This window comes from Gnatocerus cornutus, chromosome 10 (genome assembly GCF_029298725.1).
Source record: "Gnatocerus cornutus isolate USDA-ARS CGAHR chromosome 10, icGnaCorn1.1, whole genome shotgun sequence".
NCBI classification, from domain to species: domain Eukaryota; kingdom Metazoa; phylum Arthropoda; class Insecta; order Coleoptera; family Tenebrionidae; genus Gnatocerus; species Gnatocerus cornutus.
The window spans coordinates 5,568,344-5,593,041 of NC_142242.1; the positions used below are offsets into that span (position 1 = coordinate 5,568,344).

Genomic DNA, 24,698 nt, shown 5'->3' on the forward strand with positions numbered 1-24,698 from the left:
ATCACATTGCGAGATATTTTTCAACAAGATTGAAACGTGTAATTTAATATTTTTCATATATAAATGAAAATACTAAGACCTTTATTCGTTTTTAACTTGGATTTGGTGATAATGCACGCTTGAAATATTCATATCGATGTGCGTTTCCATTTGCGTCAGTAATTTGTTTTGTAAATCAGTAAACTTTCGTTTGTTTTGTTTACTGTCCATTTCATTATTTTTTAATTTAAAAGCCTATTTCCTAACGTGAGATCAATACCATCCAACATGTAAAATTTTACTCTAGAGGCAACTTATTTTCGTTGCTTAAAATTGCCGGGAAATATTGCATTGCGCTCCTGTTGATTGCTATTGATCTAAAATTCAAATTGCTATACATATAGGTTTCGTGCAGGTTCGTCTTCCCGCTGAACGTTATAAAACTTATTTAACTTAATAATAATGTCAAAAATTTAATAACCGGGATATTTTTTGCGATTCAGATTCGCGTGTCTATACACACTTTGAAAAGGAAAATTCCAGCGATTCCAAGAGTTCGGATATAATCCTCTATTCTATTTCAAATTGACCTTTCTTATAAAGACTGTTCGTATTAAGTTAATAATAGGACAACGAAACAAAGCTCAGCTTTTGGAATTGCAGTTACGGAAAACCCGCTCTTTATTCTTATCCTGCTACTTTGTTGTTATATCGAGTTTACATAAACACAAATAATCTCAGAATTTTCCCAACGCACCCACCAATTTTAAACATTTTTTCGAATCAGTGCTATTGTAAGATCCACAGAGATTAGTAACTAATTCGTTTTTAACATAATCTGATGCTAACTTCGTTGGCAATACTGGAACGAATTTTTGCCGGCGTTTCATCTAGTTTTTGAAGCGATAATTAAACTGAAAAAAGTGCAACTGACGCGGTTTCTCTTCCGTCAAAAGTTGTCCAATATTTGGTGGGCGTAAATTTCATTTTCAATCGACCGAACTTGTAAATCTTATTAATTAATATGTATCAAACGAATATATCATGTCGGTGTTGTATTGATGTTCGAAGTTTGGCTTTGAATAAGAAATTGATTAATTCGTGGTGGACAGACAAAGTTTGGACTATTTCGGACAACCGTAACAGTTTAGTTAAGTAGAGTGTTAAGAAAAGCGTTTATAGGGCAATAATGTGTTGGCGTTTTATCGGCAGTTATAGTCTTAGTAGAAGATTTTAGAGCAGCACCGAAAGCACTGTGTTACAGGAAGTCTGGTTTTATCAGTATCAGGCTTAAATAAAACGTCGAACAAAACTGAAACAATAAACGCTGATACGACAAGATAGAACGTCACCACTGCAAGAACTATCGAAGTGCATATATGAAGAGATAAGGCAAAGAGGGAGAAACGACATAATACTGTCGAACTCTAAATATATTGCTAAATGACAGTTTAATTTAACAGCAGACGCTGGTTGGATAGATTTTTGAAACATTGCACATTGATCGGTCTCCATTTCCGAATGAGCGTTTGAACTAGGGCAATCAAATCGTCTTGAAATAGGATAAACATCATTTGCTGCTAAAGTAAAAATACGGTTTTAATCTCTTTGTCAGCGCAGCCTCGGAGAAAAACTCAAACCAGAGCTGCTATTATTGTGAAGTTTTGAACGCAGTTTGATTTATTTTACAACTATTTTACAATAACTTGCTATAACAACAGAACATGTGCTAATGATGTAGTTGTAATACATTAATGATGGCGAACAAAGTTGGTAATTTAAACTTTCCCCAACATCAAGGAGGAACTTGTAAAAATTTACAATCCACAGTTCCCGATAGCAAATTTAGCTGCACAAAAGCCTAAAATCAAGTTTTTTTATTTGTATTTCTGAATCTTCAAAGTGTAGATTACTGTGAATTCCATCTATAGCCAGCCAGCAAAACCACTTCACTCCCTCGCATTGATACTTTAGCCACATTATCAGGACTCTACATGCAAGCCTATTTTTTTAATTCTTTTTGAATGTTGCAAATTTGTAGCATTGTTCGTTTATCTGAGGGTACTTGGCACAAAACCCATTTTTTTCTAGAAATATGAGCTAAAAATTAGAATTTTAAAATTTGATTGTAATTATTTCAGTCTGGAACTAAATCTCGTTTTTTAAAGAATCATTAAAGGTTACGCATTTGAAAAATCTCCAACCATATATAGTCGGTTGCAATTAAAATTATTGCAAGCTCATATCTTCCTCAGTTATTAGATCTTTTTTTGAAATTTTTAATGAAAATCAACGTGAGTTATCAAAATAGGTTTAAAGGGATTTTAGTTTAGAGTTAATTGATTTTTCCTATATACAAATAGTTTTTGCGGCTGTATTTGCAAAGTAGAGGTCGAAAAGCATAAAATAATAAGTTTTAATCAAGATTCATCAGTAAATTCAAGAGAAATCGGCTGAAATATGCATGAAATCAAAAATTAAAAATATGAACAACAACAAAAGTAGCCAGAATAACAATCAAACTGCTAATAGAATTTAAAATTTTGTCTCCGACTTTATCGTTTTTGATTCAAGTTTATATAGAAGACGTGTAAAAACTTGCAATATTATCATTCTAAAAATACGCATTAGGATTGATAGGGGCCTGTTGGAGAATTAAATAATAACTATTGTTTGAAAAAAATCTGAATAATTTTCGATGATGAACATGTCTTAAACACAACTATCGATTCACCGATGGTGACAATTCCAAGCATTCCATTTGAGGAGTTTCTACAAAAGTCAAGCTCTTGTTAACCGTGTTTGTGTTCGCCCCAGTAAAAAGATACATAATAGTAGTAAATCCGTAATATTTTGAGAAGAACATTTAATGATCAAAAGCAGAGAACCAAAAAACATCTAAAAAACTAAATTTGAATGAAAGCATTAGTTTATTGCCATAACAGTAAAATAAATACTAGTTGTTTAAACTACCGATAGCAAAAACAAATTTGCAAATAAAGTCAATTTTAGAGGTAATGACAAATATAATGACAGATAATAAATTATGAAAAACGAATGATGAGCCAATTATTGCTACAAATGTGTCGTCATTAGTTCTTTTGAAAAACATAACTAATTAATAATAATTGATTCACAAGGCGTGAAGTAATGATTTTAGTCCAGCTAGATTTGCGATCAGGACTACTGGCACTGTGGCAATCTGACGATTTTATGAAATTCGTAATGACAAAAAGAGTAAATTGTTTAAATCTAAATCGCAATACAAGCAACAATATAATCATTTTACAACTCGTTGAAAAATTACCAGACTCACATCAAGCGTATAGAACGCGAAATAAAAAAATGGGCTTTTAATTAAAATCGTTTATGCCTCGCAGTATTCATGATGTGAAATAATGGTAAGAATTTTTTACTAAACGATATTATTTTGTTGAAATTCTATTAGCGGCATTACAAAATAGACATGAAATGAGCAAAAATATATATCATCATCTTTATGAAGTGAAGAAGATTAGAAACCGTCAAAAGCCAACACTGCAACAAAAACGAATTACGGTGGAAGGCGGCAAGAAAATTTACAGTGCGTGGCAGAAATGTTTAGTTAAAAAACGCGATAATTTACGGTTATAATCAAATGTCTTCTTTAAATAGCGAAAAAAAAAAGAAACGGATTGATTTAATTTTAACAAGAAATGTTTTCCAATATTTAATGCTTCAGTGACGCAAAAATGAACGGCTTATCCAATTTTTTAGATTTATGTGACGGCCACAGCCGAGGTTGTGAAGTGTAAGCAGATTTATGTTGAGGGAATAATTTAAGTAAAAATTCATAAATTATGCTAATTTAATACCGAGTAAATTAAAAATACTTGACGTTTCTAATGTACTAATTTTAATTAGTTGAAACGAATTTCTTTGTCTCTTAGTATATTGGAACTTGAATGACATCTCGTATAATTAAAATCAAACTGTGGTGAAGCTGATTAAATGGGTTATTCCGGAGAAGTAATTAATATTAATTTAGTAGGGCTAAAACCGATCGAATTAATTAAATTTGAGGCAAATAAAAAAGTTAAGTAAAGAGCTCACGTTGCCGAACAAATGCTTATATAATAAATAATAGTCTGTAATTTAAACGGCATTAGGGAGCCTCATTTATCACGTGGCCTGTTTATTTATTGGTGAGCTGAAGTAATGTAAGTGCAGAACGGTATTTAATAGGGTCTCTTCCTCCCTTGTTGCTGACAGTAGCAATGTTTATCGCATTCCACCAACGAGCTCTGTCTACATTTAAATAGCTGCCAACACTAAACGGCAAAACTTACTGATGGGCACGTTACTACCAACTTTATTAAAGGACGTAGTATTTAATAATAGACTCCTTGCGGTTACGTATTTTCCAACAACAAATTATTTCTCATTGCAACAGAAGAATTTTATTTGTTCAGCTTCTGAAAATAAATGCAGTCAAATTATTTCATGCAACAGTTGCAGTAGCTAATGGCACCCACAGAAACCCAATTTTCTGCTTTTCGATTCACATATTAGTCCTTATTTAATATTTTCTTCGAAACGGCGAAGCGTACGAGCAGTGAACAAAATTACGTTATATTACTGAAAGCTGTTACCTGTTTTTATTCAAATTCGCCGATTTAAAAGCTTCTAGAATTGCTTATTGCCGGCTACAAAAACTTACACCGTTCTTACTTCCTAAACCTTATTTGCAAAATTCATAAGCGAAATAATATGGAAAAAAACTAAAACAACCACGTGTCGTACCCATCTTTCGAGAAAGTTTGATTTAAAAATAACGCAAGATTTTTAAAGCTGTTGCTCGTGTTGACATTAGGGAAGCTTTTATCTTTTTATTTGCACGGTTTGGAACTTCATAAGAAGTTAACAGAAAAATATTTTTTTCGTTTAAACCATGCAAAATTAATTAACATTGATTTTTTGCTGATTCAGTTAGTTTAAAGGCACTCTACTGTTACGTTTATTTATTTAAAATTTATCGTAGTCACTAACGAAAGGAAAACCACCAAATTTGAATTAGGAAATGGCATAATTAATTTTGTTTCTAAATGCATAAAATTATATTCATGGAAATGCGTACAAAACCAGGGTAAGGTTCGTTATAAAAATAATTACTTGAATTAATTAGAAGTTTAACCAGCTAATAAAAATTGATATTTATTTGATTAGTTTTCCTAAGTTTGATGATGGCATTAAAAGTAATGACCAACTAATGAGACGAGACGTTTTAATATACTGTTGGACTCAAATAAGAGATATATTTTAGTGGTCATAAACTCGTGCTTATCACACTCTAAGCGAAATGAAACTAGTTCCTTGCTAAAATTTTCTTTTTTAAGTATTTCGAAATTTTGTTGCAAAATTTAAGTGTAACATTAATCACTAAAAGAGCCCACATAAACGCGTTTAATTTATGATACTTTGATAGTGTACAGGCGACACGTCATATTCCAAGTTTGAACATCTAGATCATAATTCAAATGGGTGACAAGAATGTGGCATCGATTAATTTGGAGCTATAATATTAATAGTTTCTTTTTCTATTAATATTTCGTTTTCAGTTGTGCTTCTGACAGCTGCAAAATGAAATATATCTAAACCTTACGTGTGTACTTTTTCCCTGTTTCATTTTGAAGTTTAAAAGTTCTTTGTGGAAAAATCTTCAAAGATTAAGTTGGTTGTTGTTCGACCTTATTTGCATTTGTCAGAATTTGCTTGGAGAAAAACTAGTTCATATATCATGCGAGTTGGAGCCGTGTCAGCGAGGGTTACTATTTGTTGAATAGATTTTGGTTTGATAGATGATGTGTCGTCTGAGATTTACTTGAGCGAATAATTTGTTTATATAAAATTGCGGTGTTTGAAAGCAATGTCATCTGCAATTATCCTTGTTCTGAAGCTCCCTCGTAAAGAATCTCCTCCAAGAGAATATAAATCACCGAAAAAGCCAAAGTGTGGGTGAACTATTAAACAACGCTCAAAAACACAAAGATGCTCGATTTAAACCAGACGGTGTCAGCAGAGTTTCGGATAAGTCTTTCACCTTTAACATTTAATCGACTTTCTACGATTTCCGTATACGGATTGAGTGTTGGGGAGCAGCGTCCTGTTCTATTAAGTTTCCAGTAGCGACCGTTAAGTAAACCCATCGGAAAAGGGAAGCATCTGATTTTTTACTCAACTCGGGCATAATTTTACGCGTTTCCTGCAAATTGATCCGACTCATACTCACTTTACACGGATGTCTTAATGCATAAGTTTATGCCGATTGCTTCCGACAGATTCTAATCGACTCAAGCCATTTTAAAAATATTCTATTCAACCCAATCACATTTTAGAGAGATTTTCCGCAGCACGCAACTGATCAGGAAATTCATTTTAAGAACACCTTTAAATCAATTTTTAAAATCGTAGTCTTAGTATAATTCGGAGCTTTCGGCTGAGAATAAGTAGTTCCACTCTTTTGCCCGGAACCCGGATTTTCTAAGCTGTGATTTGAGTTGGAACGAAAGCCCAGTTCGCCCAAGTCCCAAGAGATGGCACCTGCTCTCTTGACCACTCAACTTTGATACTGACAATGAGGAGAAAGTGTTGAATGTTTTATTGCTCTTCAGAGTAAACTTCATCTAATAAGAGCAAATTAAGCTCATTTTTCCGTCATTGTGGCAAACGCTCGTGCTCGTTTAAATTGAATCGTCCCTTCATAACGCCATTGTTGAATGTTAATAATTAAGTTGTTTGGTGTTTACATGCAAATTGGCTTCCGATCTGGATGAGCACCCGAGGTAGCAATTGAACCAAAACAAACAAGTGCTGTATTTCGTTTGATATCCAAATCTAACCGGTTTATTATTAGTGAAAACAAATAATAATTATTAGATTTTCTAACAGGTGAATGACCACCGATTCTGCTGACCCTTCGTTGTATTACAGACAAATGGAAATGTCATCTAACGATCAATTCATTCTCAATTTCCGAAAGAGTTTGTACAGCAGATGAAATGTCCAATGAAATTAAGACCAGTCGTGTGATTAACTTGTCGTAGCAGGACGAATAAGGATTTTCCCCACTTGATTTTTCCAAATACGCACTTCGGAATCAAACACTTGCATCCTGAAAAATAATATTTAAAAATTGCCTTACGTGTAAACCATGTACGTGTAATTTGCGCCACGTAAACACTATTTCACAGTTAATCGTCTTAGCATAAAGTTTGACGTATAATTATATTACCGAAGTTTGTGGGTAACTCTCGTTTCGATCGGCTGTATAATTTTCGACTTACAAACGAAGTCGCTTGGAAGTCAAGCAATGACGCTTGAGTCGGATTCGTACCTGTTGACTATTTTCTTTAGCGGGAATTATTGTTAAAATTATGGTGGATGCGCCGGGCGACAAAATTAAAAATTGCATTTTTGTGTCATTTTAAATTCAAAGCGCAACTAAAATCACAGCTAATAGAACAAAGAGTGGTCCGGTCATGCATAAACGACGATACCATGGTAGACTATCGAATTTGCGCATTCTACCCTTGTCACAAAGCAGCTCTCAGTAATTAAACTCTCGTAATAAATTACTACTATTGCAGAGAGCGGCGCCAATGGTCATTACCTGGAAAAGTATGACGTCCGTTTTCCTCTACTTCCCGCAGATTATAAGTCTCCGCTTCTAAAGCTTTCAGTCTTGCTGAGAATTATACGAAATGGAAGCGGCATATTAAAAAAGAACGAGCACCTCCGGAGAATTTATCAAAATATGTTGTTATGTGTAAAGTAAAAATAAATGAAAAGAAGGCTCCAAGCAATTTCAAATATACGCAATTAACGTTTGTGCAAAAAATAAAAAGAAAAACAAACGTTCCGGACAGTTGAGGTTGTAATTTAATACCCGAGATCGCTTTTCTGTCTTAAACTATTCTTTTTCGACGCAGCGAAATTCTAACGTTCTGTCACATGAGTTTGGTACATAATGAAAGCATTAAGAAGGATTCGGGTCCAAACTAATTACTACTTGAACACAATCTGAACTAATTGCCGATTTACCAAACCGTATATAATTTTTAGGATAAAAAGAACTATTTGGGAACACGTCCACGTCCGGAAAAGACCGATAATTAATTCTAGTTCAATTGAATGTCAGATTTAAATGAGTGTCAAAGGTCTGTGTACCAGTTTGCAGCGCAAATAAAGTTTTTACCAAGGAACTGTTTGATATTCAACAGTTTTCACCATACACGGTCATCGATGGCGAAAAACTAAAATGAATTGTGCACGTATAATCAATGCAGAATTTTGCATAAAAAGCGACTAAGCGCCAACTAATCTGAACTCAAAATTACCATCAGAGAACCAGGAAATCCATCATGTCACTGTCGCACTTTCATTGTTACTACCATTATCGTTATATTGATTTATGTGTTAAAAAGACAGATTTTTCGACGTGCATTGTTTTGCAAAAAAACAGTAACAAATTTAAAAAAAAATACAAATATTAATGCAGCTTTCCCAACAGTGGATGCACTGTTTATCATGTTACATTATTTAAAGTGAGAAATGGGTGCTTTCGAACGAAGATACAACCTGGAAATTGCATTTATGATTGAAGAGGATTTGATGAATTTGGAGTGCGCTAGAAAAGCATTCGGCGGTTTTCTTTCCTAGGATCAAATTTCTTTTTATTGTTTTTAGTGAATGTTCCATAGTTTCTGGACTTGTTGTTTCTGTTCAAATATTTATTTTGTTTCAGCATACGAGAACCCACGAAGTTTTTATAAATAAAATAAACAGCTGTTTTAAATTTCACTGTATATAGAATTCTCATTAATATTCATATCGAACTCGTATCTGGGTTATATAAATATTAATTTTTGGAGTATTAAATAAAAATTTGTGTCAAATTCCAAAATAATAGTGGATGCAATGACAGGTCATTATTAATTTTGTGATGATAAACAACGTTAACAAACGTTATTTAATGAAATTAATAATAATATTTTAACAAAACTCAAGGACTAATTCGTATTGATTTTGCAGGGGTCGATTATCTCAAAATTCGGCACAACATCCCATTTACCTCTCTCCTTAATTTACACCAAAAACATGAAAGTAAAACATAACACAAACCAAATGTTTAGATTAACGTATATTTTCCAGATTTACATTTACAGAAAATAAAATAAGTGAAAGCTCGCCGAAGTTGAGTTAAACTTGAGTACGTTTTAATTTATTCGCATCGAAAGTAGAATTAGTGACTATTACACTTGAATAAAATGTCAACAATAGGGTCTCCTGGTCATTTCATTACGGGATTAACCGAGAGAAGGGTTCATATTAGATTTTAATAACGTCAAACTGAATGTATTAAAATATGACGGGACGCATTATAAAGTATAATTTGGAAAGGCTGAGTAAGAAACCGAAAGATGAGACAATTTTAATAGATCTTATCGTAACGTAATTATATTTATCGGATTGTTATGGAAGGTTCTAATATGAGTCAAAGAAGAATAAACAAAAGACTCGTCAACGATTCGACACGAATGTAAACATAATTGGAAATCCGAAGCTCGTCCACGTTTTCACTTAGTAATAAAGGGTGGTCTTATTTAGTTTTTATAAATATTGGTTTTCCCGGAAAACAATACTCGGATGGTTTTCATTGATTTATGCCGCGACTTGTTAAATGTATGGAAATTCCATTCCTTTTGAATAAAAGTGGATTAGGGTAACGCAAGGGGACACCATTCCATATTTTTGAGCATACTGAAAAAACACATCAGCGAAATTATTTCCAAGTTTAGAGGTAACGCAGAGCAATTTCACCACAAACAAATACAGAAAGGCAGATTCCACAATACCGTAAATATTCCTCACGATTCGTGTCCAAGTTTTCCTTTTTCATAATTACGAATTTCCAGTAAAACTTATTTATTTCCGGTGTAATGAGTGCTCACATTTTAAAAGTGCTTTCGAACGTTTTTAGAATTACAAAAGTGCATATGGAATAACGGAGCTTTGGTATTTCATGAATTGTATTAAGTATATCAGAATGCAGCGCGAATGCACGATTTCTTACAACAAGCACGTTCGAAGTTATTGGCATTGGCCCTGCTTTTTAATAAGCTTGAAAATTGGAAAATGACAAAATAAAATTAAGTATAATCGAGAAATCTGTTGTAATTAAATCGTTTTTTTCCAGATCTGAATGAATGAAGATCTGAAGAATTTGGCAGGGAATGATCGTGCAGCAACTGCTGTTTTCGCTCCTGCTGTATCCTGCAGGGGGCGCGTCGCAGGACTTAGGTCCTGTAAGTGTTCCCGGCGATATCATTCTAGGAGGGTTGTTTCCGGTACACAAAAAAGGGGAGAGAACAGCGTGTGGACAACAGATTTACCATCGCGGCGTTCAAAGACTAGAAGCTATGATGTTTGCAATCGACCGCATCAATAGCAATCCTCATATTCTCCCTAACATCACTCTAGGAGTCCATATCTTAGATACTTGTTCGAGGGATACTTATGCGCTCAATCAGAGCCTTCAGTTCGTCAGGGCTTCGGTCAACAACATTGACACTTCCTCCTTAGAATGCGTAGATCATTCCATCCCACGACCGAGGAACAACTATTCAGGACCAGTCTTTGGAGTTGTGGGAGGATCATACAGCTCTGTCTCGCTCCAAGTCGCCAATCTACTCGGTAGCATGTTTTTCAAAAAAACATGAACTAAATGTCATGTTATTAACTAAATTTACGCATACACGACATGTACACGCTTTCACTACAGCAACCAAAACATAAGTACTCAAATTTTGCAAAAAAAACATCACATTTAGTTACTTAACTCAAAGGGAACCCCAGAGCTCCCTTTACGAGCGATGCTATTTCTTTTCCTTAGGTCTTTTTCATATTCCACAAATTTCGCCGGCGTCAACGGCGAAAGCGTTAAGTGACAAGACACGTTTCGAATATTTTGCAAGAACAGTTCCTCCGGACACGTTTCAGTCTAGTGCTTTAGTGGACATTGTGAAAAGTGTGAACTGGAGCTATGTCTCTACCGTGTATTCAGAAGGATCATACGGGGAGTATGGTATCGAAGTTTTCCATAGAGAAGCTCAAGAAAGAAATGTTTGTATCGCCACCGCTGAAAAAGTGCCAAGTACTGCTGATGACCACGCTTTCGATAGCATTATTATTAAACTCAAGAAAAAAGTTAACGCCAAAGGAGTTGTGCTGTTCACCCGCGCCGAGGATGCAAGGTAATCCACAAGAGACACAAAAATTAAATACTATCGATTGCAACTTGAATTTTAAAGACCTCAGGGTATTATGTTTTCAGAATTTTACATTCTATACGAAATACTCAATTGTCTGCCTCCCTGAAAGTTGTTTAATGGAGTTAGCAAACTTGTAGTTACGCCAAGGATTTGTTTTAATATTTTATATTGTCGATACGATTAAATTAGCTTTTGTTTGGGAATTTCGGTATAGATCTAGTTTTAGATATATGGGCAAACTTGTGTCTATGACTTGGTTAATCTGCCCTTGGGACGCAACCTTTGTCAGATTATCGAAGTCTGACTGTATCCCGTGACGATTTATGTCCCAAAAACTATTAAACAACTAAAGGTGCCGTTGGCCATCCTCTGTAAACAAAAGCTCGGTAATTGTTGAGTATAGCACGTGTACGCCCGTCTGCACGTATTTATCCAGAGACGTGGCGTTCGAGATATCGAGTGAGATTTATTAGCTAGCAAACTGTCGTTATCACAGGAGGATTCTGCAAGCTGCGAAGCGTCTGAATGCCAGTCATACATTCTACTGGGTTGCAAGCGATGGATGGGGTAAACAACAGAAGTTGGTAGAAGGTTTAGAAGACGTAGCGGAAGGAGCTATTACAGTCGAGTTACAATCCGACAACATTCCCGGCTTTGATGAATACATGATGTCACTTACTCCAGAAACTAACCTTCGTAATCCGTGGTTTGAGCAGTATTGGGAAGACACCTTTGATTGCATACTTGAAAAAAATGTCCCGCTAGTTACACATACCAACTTCAATGTTTGCAAGCCTGAACTCCGACTCTCACAGAAAGTTGGGTGAGTTTTCAAAGTTTTTGAATAATCGGCCGACTTTGGATAAGTTTGCCGAAGCAAACTGAAACTATTGAATTTCTAGTTTTTAAAGACGTTGCGGGATATTTTCCCCAAAATTAATCATTTTAACTAGCTTTTCTAAATAAAGTCCTCACTCTCACATTAATCCGCCGCATCGTTTTTTAAGCCCAAAAACCACGTAACGTAATAAATTAAACTTTTAAATTAAGTTTGCTACCCAATTTTCTAGCTATATTATTTTTAACCTGTCACTTACCCGTTGCATCGTTTTTTTAGTCCCAACAGTGTCGACGCAAACTATTCCGCCCAAATTTAATCAAAACTTAGTTTCATTTTAAACAAGGAAATTTTTATCGGTTATTTTTGTAATAATGGTTTAGACGCTGGTATAAAGACATCTCCATAAAGTCGGGATAAGATTGCTTACTTTACGTCTCGCATATTAAATTTTTCGTGGTGCAGGTACATCATGAAATATTCCACTATTCACCAGTTATTGCAATACAAGAGAATATTAATTAAAACTCCATTGTTTTTTCGTTTGAGTTTACTTATAAAAGAATCTATTTGTCAAATTTATTTCAGCGGCGCGTAAAAGTTGATGTAAAATTTTCGTCGCTCTGCTATCTACATTAACAATAACGTTGTTATCTTTCTCTTCCACGTCATTGGAAAATGTATATATTTAAATACGTGATTTATGTGAATAATAAATATGTTTTTGCTCGAAAAATATTAGAAACCGAGATGAGGTGTCTTGCAAAATAAATTTTCGTCTTAATAGGTTCCGTTTTATCGCTACGATATATAAAAACTTGTCTTCATATGTCACAAGGAACAGCACCACCATTTTCTGTAATTACAAGCACTTTAATTGAGTGCCCCATAAAACAGAAGTGTAAGGAAAACGGAGACAGTGGTGTAAAAGCTTTTCATGTCATTTTAGTGGTAAATACTTCAACATGGTAATGTTTTGTCTGTTTTTCCTTTCGTACACATTGGATACATTTTTAATAAACACACAATTGTTGCATTTCAGATACGAACAAGAAAGTAAAGTACAGTTTGTAGTCGATGCGGTTTATGCCTTCGCCCTCGCACTCCATAATCTTTATCGTGACGTGTGCAAGGACTACCGGAAATCCGGAGTGTGTCCTGCGATGACTCAATACGATGGAGGAGACTTCTACAAAAAATATCTACTTAACGTCTCGTTCACGGGTGAGTGCAAATTTAAATTTAAATTAAACAAGGCTTTTCTTGATACAAATCACGCTTGATACCCGATTACCCTTTATTTTTGCACAAAGAAATAAAATCCTATTATATCACAATGAACCTTATGGAAAATTTCTCCGGAAGTTCTGAAAGCGTTGCTCCACACTCCAGTAGTTGTTCCTATCCATTTCTAGTTAAATTAGTTCAGCACTTTAAAAACGGTCACGCTTGTGTTGTTCTATAAAATAAATCGTGCTTCGGCGAGGGCAAACTTTTAAAATCATAAATTTCAAAAAACCCGCACACAGGTAACGGTTAATTTGAAATCATCCAAGGCGAAAAGACTGTAGATGAATAATTTGAAAACTTTTTTAAATGACAATAAAAGTGTTATATACACTCATGTCGGTATACAACTAAGTTTGGATTTAGTGGTGTGAAATATTACCCGCGGCGTGTTAAAATTGGGATTCAGGGCGTTTTTTGCGAGGAGGGTCTATAAAAAGTTCTGTGTGAGGTGCATAATTTGTGTTGGTGTCGACATCCGTGCCTAAATCCGCTATTTAAATGCTTTATTGCATTTTAACGTGATTTTCCTCTTTCCCCTCAGATCTCGCTGGAAGTCCTGTGAAGTTCGATCATCGAGGTGATGGACTTGCTAGATATGATATTCTTAACTATCAAAGATTAATTAACGCCAGTGGATATCACTATCGGGTAAGTTTTACAAAGAAAAATTACATAGTTTGCTTTTACTTTGATAGATGTAACTTGGTTTTGCTGTTAGTCATCCTCATGATAAGGAACTAAATTTCCAATTACATTAATAGAAGGGAAGTCTTTCGCACACAAATAAATCAATCGAGTAAGAAACAACTTTCACCATTAATTTAACTTGAGAAATTATTGAAAACTATTAAGAAGCTAACTTCTTCATTAAGCCAACTAATATAGCTGAAGTTATTCGAAGTGCCTATTCCTAGCTAACAAAGTTAGGTGGTTTTATTATAGGTATAATGTAGCACCAGTTGATTTCCGCATAGATTATTAAGTAACACGACAAAAGTTTCTTAATTAAACTTTCCCAACATCTTTACCATCCAATTTGGGCCTTCAAAGCTAAATAAATGATTGACGTTTGGGGCAACAAGTCGATTCGCCACTACACGTTCCATCTAGGCATTGACGGATGTTAATTGATATTCATTTTAGAAGGGAAGTTCTCTCTTTTCTGCTCGTTAGTTCGCGTAATTTTCAATTGGGGATAACACGTGGAATAAATCTTCCACAGATATTTACATTTCTGGTGACAAAGAAATACGTTTGATCTGGCGATAAAAATAACTTGCGGTTGCTATGTTTCTTTTTCTTGTATATAGCAATTCGTTTGAAGGTGCAATATTCGAGGATCTAATTTGTTATGCAGGTTGAAGGAAACAACAGATTACCATAAAATATATGACGACAAGGGTAGTATTGATGAAAAATTGTATACGAAATCTGCTTGTTCCATGCATATGTTGATTTAAATTTTGATTTTTTTTTTCAAGTGTTGGACTGCCTTGTCACTGTGCTCTTTTGTGTAATTATTGAGTTTACGGATTTGCTTTGCAGTGTACAAACATTTGAAAAAGCATTTTTGTTAAGCGACTGTAAAATTTTAGTAATACTTCCTCTTTGAATATCCCAAGCGAATAAATATGCGTACAATTTGCTTTGTATATAACTTGCCTCGAAACGTGTACAAAGTTTATTTTCCCGATGCAAAAGTTTTTCTTTTATAATTATGCGTTTTGTGAAAATATTTTGACAGTGAGACGTAAAAACACATCTTTTCCACAAACAATGGTAAATTGATATTTTGACTTTTTCGTCGTTAATACAACTTCGAATGTTTGCACGACCCTTGAACTTTAATTTGTGTAGTTTTGATTGGATTGAATGTAAAGAATACTGTCACAGTTGCCCTTTTGCAGGTAGTAGGAAAGTGGTTTAACTCCCTGGAATTAAATTTAGACCACCTAGTTTGGAACAACAACCAAACAGTGCCACCAACATCAGCTTGTTCGCTCCCTTGTGAGCCGGGGATGATAAAAAAACAACAAGTGAGTATAATTTCAGTATTAATAAATTCCAAACACGTGTTAAGAAATTCGAATTTTTTTTTCTGGTGTCTCGCTGATTGGGGAATTCTTATCGAAGCGATTTAATATAACACGGTGCTATCGATTCAATGATTTATTGAGCAATTTCCAACAGGCGTTGCAGGTCATTGTCGTCGTTTCTTATCTCCAGTATGCTAAGTGTGATGAAAACGACCACGTGTTCCTGATTTGACTCAGCAAATGTGCGTTTTTTTATTGATTTTTTAAGAATTTTAGAAACTGTGTTGAGTTAAAGGAAGTTTGTCAAACGCGCGCCTCTGGTATAGGCAAGGTGTCTATTATTCGTCTTATCCTTCTATATCTGCTTGAGGACCTTTCAATCGAACGGAATCTCTTCACTTTCCGATTTGCATATGCTTAAGATGTAATTGGAATTGGTAAAAGTTTATTTTCAACGGAAAATTCTCAATGCATGCTTCACTGAGATTCTATGGAACGGAATTTCAAAGGGTTTCACTTGTTTCTTTGCCCGATATTTGTTATCTTACTGTTAAATCGTTCAAAGCAATTTTGGAAAATCATAAATCATTTTTCGGACTGAGCCAAATACCCATATAATTTTAATGTCCAATAAATATTACGATTTTCCCCGCATAATTATCCGATGGTAGATGCGCTAGAATGAGTTTCAATGTATATATTTTTGGAGAATTTAATTTGTTAAAAGCCGTCTAACCCGTCAAATAAATCTCTCTGTTTTATTTCTTCTTAAGGCTCTAAATTATCTAACCATCTTTTTTGTCGAAATAGATCTGATCCAATGCCACCTTTCCGCACGACGGAGACAAAAGCAAACATAAATCAAAACAAATGTATCTCTACCTATCTATCTTCTCTCGAGATTTAAGTTCGTATAGAAATACAATGTTGTCCGCGTCTCAGATGAGTAGAAGTGGCATGAGTGATCTTCAAACAATCGTACATTATTCAGACAATTTCTGGAATTTTCAAGGTATATCTCTCATGCAGTATGTCGACCTCAAAGTACATCTTTTATTGATACAATAATGGATGGTACCGCCTTCTCAATAAACGAAGACGCTTACGACTTCTAAAGGTCACTCAAACCACAGGAGCATAATTTCAAAGTTGCAAAAAAACAAAATGACATAATAAGTTTGCGTACAAGTTTCTAACTTCGTCCGAGTATTGCGTAAATAATTAAAAAGCTACCAATTTTTCAAAGGTCAACGAGCCTTCCGTGGTTATTCATTTACAACGCTCAATTTTTTACGGTGGCATTATGCCCTTTAACAATGTATTTTAGATACGCCACTGACAGTAATTCAATTCGTTTACATTTCTAACGTCTGACTGAATTTTCAAGAAACGGAAATTTGATTACATTGTTTTCTCAAATTGTTACGTCTAAAAAATCCAATATATCACTAATGCAGAAAAGCACTCAACATGCTTATTATCTATTATATAGCCTTCATTTACTTAATATACGCTCATTCTACAGATTCGCTTCAATTAACGCTTACCTTAGACAACGCTAAAAGTGAAATAATCCTCCAGAGATGCACCCTCACTCACTACCCACTTGACTTAATAAAATGCATCTAATTTATATAATTTAGTGCCGAAAATACAACAATATAGTTGCGTAAACTGTAAAAACAAAGCGCAAAAACTTAACCGAAGGTGGACAGACAAATGGTGAGATAACGAATGTAACAAACCCGAGATACTCTAGTTCATTAATGACTGCTCAAAATCGAAAATGTACAGATCTATTACTGTTTATCAACGCTTTAAATTTAGCAGCCAAAACTCTAAACATCCTGTATATAATATTGTATGTTTAAATTTTCTATTATTGTTATCCGAACACAAAAACGTGGGTGTTTTGAATAAACATTTTTGATAAAATATAAGTAGTACATGTTACAACTACAAATTTTGTTTAGAAATTCATTGGTGGGATGATATTTGTTGAATTACACATATCACACAATAATTTACATAAACATGGATTTGAATTAATAATTCTGCCTAAAAACATGTAACTAATAAATGAAATATGATATTAAATGATTACATTGAAATTGTAGAAATTTGAATGAAATTATTTTCCTATTACATATTTATATATCTAGAAACAATAAATTACATTGCGCCATAAAGTTCTGGTACCCTAAAAATTGTTTTAGGTGCAATAGATAGCCCACATTTTTATAAGACTGTTAACCACAAGGTCCTGAACATTACAAATTTTCCTATAACTTCTAAAATTCAAAAATCGTAATATGAGTTGAAAAATTCAAAAAATCAAGAATCCGAAAATTAAAAAGAAAAACAATATTTAGGAAAACAAAACAAAAATTGTAAAATTGTTAATATTTGAAATTTAAAGAGTTCGTTTAACTTCAAAGGGCCAAAGTGTCAAAAAATAATTCAAATACAACAATTATTAACTAAATTGCATATTTATTATTATGAATACAATTACAATTACAATGAATATAGCAAAAGGATCTATAAAATTTGAATCTCTACTTTACAAAAAATTCAATTAGAAATTCTGTAAAAAGAGACAATGTTTAGCACTTTAAAACTTATACCCTTCATTTAATTATTTAAATTTTGTAAATATACTCTTTTATGATTTTTGTTTTAAATTTTAAAATGTTTTAATTTTAATTTTTGAACTTTTGAATTTTAGAATTGTTTTCCAAAAATCAAAGCTTCTGTCTGTACAATCTGCAAAAAAAGCGATTTAAATATAAAAATTTTAATAATTACCACTTTTCATTTGCCTAAAGCAGGAAAATATTGCAGCAACTCTTTCTTATTAAATATTCGATCGGAGTCTATTTTAAAGCCAATTAGTAATCTAAATGAGAGTGCAAATGATTCAATTTAAATTTTAAAACGTGTGCAGACTTCAGAATCGATACAAAATTAGCAAAATATGATTTTGCTCTCTCAAAGTATCAGTTTCGCCGAATTAATGAAATCTGATATTTCAGTTCGGAGAAATTAATAATTTTGTTACCTCAGTGTTTTAATGTCATCGGCTATTGATTATCGTCGATGTCATGAGTGTTTTTCAAGCTGCAGAGTCGAGTTAATCGACTTGAGTGAACTCGAAATTTCTCTGGAGGGCAATTTTGATTTTACCATGGAAAAGAAGTTGGGGCTGTATTAAACGTAGTGTTGTTTCAGGGCGACACCTGTTGTTGGATCTGCGACAAATGTGAAGAATACGAATTTGTCTTCAACGAGTTCACATGCAAGGACTGCGGTCCAGGATATTGGCCTTACGAGGACAAATTATCCTGTTACGCGTTGGAGCTGCAGTATATGCGTTGGGATTCTCCTTACGCTCTCGTTCCGGCAGCTTTTTCCTGCCTAGGAATCTTAGTAACCTTGATGATAATAGCCCTCTTCATAAAACACAACGACACACCTCTAGTACGAGCCTCAGGCCGCGAGTTGAGCTACATGTTATTGTTCGGAATACTATTGTGTTATTTGAACACTTTTGCTCTTCTGGCGAGGCCGACGACGGAGACCTGCATCACGCAGCGATTTGGCGTGGGGGTCGGATTTTCCATAATATACGGCGCCCTTCTCACAAAGACTAATAGAATCTCTAGAATATTTGATTCTGCGTCCAAATCTGCTCAAAGACCCAGTTATATTAGTCCCAAGTCACAGGTAATCATCACCTGTACCCTTATAGCCGTGCAAATTCTCCTCACCCTCGTCTGGATGATCGTCGAACCACCAGGCACCAGATTCTACTATCCACATAGAAATCAGGTCAGTATACAAGCTTGCTGTTCACGTCACTTACGCCACATAAAAAATACGCTCGTAATACTCGATGTTTCAAGCACCTTTGTTCCGAAATAGTCGGATTTACTTTACCGTACCCGAATATGAACATTTAACAAAGCTAAACTGACTTTTTGTTTGTTTATTCACATTTCCCATTTATTACCAACTCTCCCACAGCGTCATTTTATTTATGGTATTTATAACATGGATGCGTTTTAACCAAGCTTATTATTTTATAATTGCTTAAATAAATATTAACTGTTACAACAAAAGCGTGTTACACGATAAACTCAAACACCAACTGAATTAACTCAGCATTGTCTATTTATCAATTTCAACAACTAAAAATTTTCAGATTCTTTTTTCCAACAGTGAATACAGTGAAGTATGCACAATTAAATTTGTCTTCCGTCACCACCGCTCTAAATTCAATTTGGAGCCTGTTTCAACAGAATTAAATTAAGGATAACAAATGACAACTGTTGTATTTTCCAAATTGTTTAAATTTTTGCCAACGTTTTCATGACAGAATAAAACTACCGATATAAAACAAAACGGAAATTAAATTAAGCATGCAAATCTATTCAATTTTTACGTGAAAACTAGAGAAACGGTTTTTAGTTTCCTAGACGTTGGGTGGGAACGCTTCAAGGAAAATTTATCGTCCTTAAGACACACGAAAAAGTCGCCTCTCTTGAGACTTAAACACCAACAACAATTAGCCATGTTTATCTTACCACTTTGCGAAAAGTTTAACTTAAAGAAAATTCAAAAGTAATACGAAACATCTGAACAAACAAAAAGTCTAATTTACTTCTTAAAATAGAATTTATATTCAATTAAGTACAGGAGGAACTGTATATTACACAGAACTATGCAATTATTTAACAATCCATAATATGTCTAAGACATCTGCGACATCGGTTGCGGTTCCACGTCACATTCCTTTGTGGTTTAGTCAAACTTTTCCAAGCAATCCACACACTCCATAAATTAATTAATTGTACTCCAAGTTTAATTAAATGACGTGATGTTAAAACGGAAAGATTTCAAGGCGAGAAATCGGAGCAATTTTTATCTATAGACTGGTCGATATTACCTAATAACTCTTTCAATTTGTTCCCGATTGGGGTATTTTTCATAATTTAGAACATCGCCCGTATAAATCTCGTCGATTTTTCGATGATAAGATCATAGTTTTTATATATTTTAATTAATTATAATCTCACTTAAACTATTCAGAATAAATGTTTTTTTAGGGAGACTAAATCAGCTTTATCAATGCAACAACCTTGTATCGTAATTAGAAAAGTTTTAATCTTTCACTACTCCGTATCTTGTGAACATAAATTGGTGGAGCTTTAGCTATTTAAACGTGGCTGCTTGTATAGCTTTTACCTTTAAGTATTCAATCCATCAGAAACTTATAAATACCGAAAAACAAATAAAACCTTTTTATCCACACAGAAATTCTTTATATGAAGTAGCCTGAAACTTTTTCAAAGTATAGAAAAATAAGATCATATGAATAAATTCACGAGATGCAAACGACAAGAACAGAAACTTAAACAAATCCTTTTCCAGGTTATTCTCAAATGCAAAATTCAAGACATGTCGTTTTTGTTCTCGCAACTCTACAATATGGTTTTGATCACAATCTGCACAGTTTACGCAGTGAAAACTAGAAAAATTCCGGAGAATTTTAACGAATCAAAATTCATAGGATTCACTATGTATACAACTTGTATTATATGGCTAGCTTTTATTCCAATCTACTTTGGAACTGGAAATTCCTACGAGGTAAGTTTGTTGTAGAAATAAATTATTGTAGTTGTCAGAAGAGACGTTTTTTGGTTCGTTAAGTCTGCAGCCTTTAGGCTACGTTCTTTTCATCTCAGAGTTTTATTAATTTCCATCGATTTTCTCACTTCCGTCAGGTAAAACATCTTTTTGTGCGTCACACTCATTTTTAAAAGTTGTCGGATCCACTACGATTTTGGCGATATTCTGAAGGTTTGTAGCAACACAATAAGTCTTTGTCTGAATGATATCTAAAAATGGTAAGATCCTGAATCGCCACTGTTATTAATCATACGTTATTCGGCCAGAAACTTATCTTTCATGAAAAATGGTACATTGCATTTTGATGTTTTCCGAAGAAAATCCTTCATAATCAAATGACATTTTTTGATTTATATTACTATAAACAAGCGATCGCTCGAAGGAACTCTCGTCTATTACATCTAGAAAATAATACGATGCTAGAGTGGGCCTGTGCTGAAATTGGGTCACCGGAATATCCGGAAGCAAAGAGTTTAAAGTAATTAAAATCTCCCGAAACTGTACAAATTGCTAATTCCATTTCTCTTTATTTTATTAAAGACGGGACTTTGGGTATAATATTATTGTTTGAGAGATTATGAAATTATGATTAATCGCAGGTCAATAGCACTAAAACAAAAATGTCAACTCTACTACGTCTCCAATAATTAAATCATTTATAGAAAATAAATGTAATTAGTGTCACTTTGGTAAATCAACGTTTAATTGTTCATTTTCCGCAGTGTGTAGTTTATCATTTAGAAATATCTCGTTAACACACTACTGAAGCTTTAACAATATACGCACATAAAGAGGGATTATAATTGCATTAAATTTTCATTTATTTCTAATTGTTTTTCACCAGTTCATTAACAAAAACCTAAAAAGATAGTCATCCAATTTTTAATCACATTTATGCCGTCATCAACCACAGCGTGACTTTAATTGCTTCCCATGTTTAAACCAGCCATGAATAATAATTAATAAATGTCATTAACACCATAATATGACCAATAATTTTTCATTATTTTGAGCTACCCCTTTCTAAATTCAATTTTCAAACCTCCCAGATAAATAAGCAAACACGTTCCTTATTATTTTTAATAATTTTCAGGATTATTGAATTTAATATGGTTTCGCGTTTGGCGGCAAACATTGTAGAAATTCGATATTAATTCAACGCATTAATTTCGAGCATGACTTGGCATACGTTTCCCGAAGATCATTGGAAATATTAAGTATCATTTTTCATATTTTTGCGAACGATCGATACCGGATGTCGTCAATTTTCAAATTTCAATTAAAACTGTGCACACAGATCTGAGGGAATGGCTCTTTGGAATCATTACCGGTCGTTGTAACCCGATCTAAAACAGTTTTGTGGCTAATGGTAATGTTGAAAACTCACAAAATAAATCTGAATGTCACCTGCAATGCGTACTCTAAGAGGAAAACATCTTTTATTAAATAAAATTCAATATAAACGCTTATGTCATAACTTGAAAGATAAGAAGATTCTTACGACAAATATGCTATATTTTTATAAGTCTCAATATTTTTATTATGTCATTTCACATAAACATTACGACAGCCACGATGTTTCTTTCGTGCTGTTTCACTCGAGTTTTCTACTTCTGCATGCAAATGCTGCGGCTTTCGCAGGTTGATGGCTCGGGATAATGTAGAAAGAAGCCGCAATTAGTCCACTTTTTTTTAGGATCAACAGTGACTACTTGAAAGTAGACATTCTTTTATATTCTGTTGAAGTAAGATTAACGCTCGTGCATAAAATACAAAAACAAAGTACAGAACTTTACCGTAATGTTAGTAGCAGTGAATAAAGAGTGATGTATGGATCTTTTAGAGGTTGTTAATGAAATTTAGACCCACACCTCAACGTTTAAAACGTGATTAACTTAACAGTGGCAGAGTCAACAAAACGATAACACGAGAATGAATATGAGCAGAGAATCGCAGAATTGGAACAAAATTAATTACAGTTGAAACAAAAATTATGGTTTAAAAGATTAGAGAACAAACTTGGGAATTATAGGCTGAATGATGTTGTCGGGAGAATTAGAGGGACGTTTTGATGGGTATATTTAATTCATTGAGTAATTTAAATATTTTCATTTAAGATGGGGTGGTTTTTCATTGCTTGGCTAAAACAAGCGAGATTGATCACTATGTAAATTATTTAAAAGGGGATAAAAGTAGCGGATAAAAATGTGGGCATTTGTTGCAGACACAAATTACGACACTTTGTGTGGCAACTTCAATGAACGCAACTGTGGCTCTGGTTTGCCTGTATTCTCCGAAAGTGTACATCATAGTACTACACCCCGACAAGAACGTGCGAAAACTGACAATGAATAGCGCAGCTTACAAGAAGTATAACTCAGGACCGACCTCTACTTACACGGCTTCTTCAACTCATAAAGGTTGGTCGAACTGTAAGCTTACTAAATCCATCCTGTTACACCCGACATATTTCGTTCGTTTTTTCGTTTGACTACAATACTGTTTTGTAAAGTTACTCGAATTCACACAAAAGCAAAAAATACTCTATTAGCCGTGTCCAACGAGCCACCAACTTGACGCTTCATTATGCGTGGTGTATAGAATCCTGACAGGCTTTTATGTTGGCTAAATCAAATCTAACATTTCATTGGGGTTTTCTATGGCGAAAGAAATTAGTTCGTTGTGAATCTCCTTGGTTTTGCATTAAACATTAACAGATTCGTTCTAAATTCATAATCAAATTGAAATAGCCTTTCCAAACGTGCAACTTGTGGCCCGAAATGTGCGGTTTGTGTATTTATAAATATTTTTTCAATATTTCTAGGGGGAGATCCCAGTGAAACCATTCCTATGCAAAGTGTGGGACCTAATACACCGTCAAGGAGTTCTTGTACAGCTGCGACTACAGAACCGGCATCCGACAGTGTAGCTTTACTGTAATAAAAGAATTATTCTTCCTATTCCGGTAAGAACTTGAGAAAAATGACAAATAAATAATAAACTACTAGAAAGCATGACTTTCACGTTGATTCCTTCAGAATTAAAGAAAAACCACACAAATGTTATGAATTTTTCAGTGCGCGTTGTAGTTTCCTTTTTCCTTCGCAGTGTCTGTTATTTTGGACGCGTTCTGACACAACGTAAATCATGTTTGTGAAAAAAAACATTAAAATTTCATTATCTTCACTACATTTTATTTCCGTCATAAAATATTTAAACCACAAACAAGATATATACGCTCGTTTCACTATGAATTACCACGTACGTACGTAGTTATGACATCCATCAATGAAACCTCCTTTCCCTCAATTTGCCGTTTTGCTAGGAAAACGTGGATTTGGTATTAATTTCATTTTGGTAACCAAACGTTTTAATTAAAATTGCGTTGCCAATTACTGTACGGACAGAAATAAATATTTTGTGAGATTTTCGGTGTAAATGAATAAACAAAATATTAATTTTTCATGGGCTTAATTAAATCACTGGTCAATTCTCTCGGCGTTAAAAATCAATTAAACTTAATCGTTTCAACGAGTTTAATTTTACGGTGAAATT

General features: G+C 34.0%; 1 protein-coding gene across 4 annotated transcripts in view; it reads left to right on the top strand.

Moving 5' to 3' along the window:
• Nucleotides 1-24,698, top strand: part of mGluR (metabotropic Glutamate Receptor) — a 45,277-nt gene that overhangs the window by 19,781 nt on the left and 798 nt on the right. For 3 of the 4 annotated variants that reach the window (XM_088047296.1, XM_088047298.1, XM_088047297.1), the window contains exons 3-12: nt 10,214-10,710; nt 10,910-11,270; nt 11,785-12,111; nt 13,169-13,350; nt 13,958-14,064; nt 15,324-15,452; nt 18,684-19,283; nt 20,886-21,101; nt 23,368-23,563; nt 23,968-24,108. In XM_088047296.1, the coding sequence (XP_087903422.1) occupies nt 10,251-10,710; nt 10,910-11,270; nt 11,785-12,111; nt 13,169-13,350; nt 13,958-14,064; nt 15,324-15,452; nt 18,684-19,283; nt 20,886-21,101; nt 23,368-23,563; nt 23,968-24,083 (2,694 nt within the window). In that variant the 5' untranslated portion in view covers nt 10,214-10,250 and the 3' untranslated portion in view covers nt 24,084-24,108. The remainder of the gene's footprint in view (nt 1-10,213; nt 10,711-10,909; nt 11,271-11,784; nt 12,112-13,168; nt 13,351-13,957; nt 14,065-15,323; nt 15,453-18,683; nt 19,284-20,885; nt 21,102-23,367; nt 23,564-23,967; nt 24,109-24,698) is intronic. The other variant, XM_088047299.1, reaches the window with a different exon arrangement.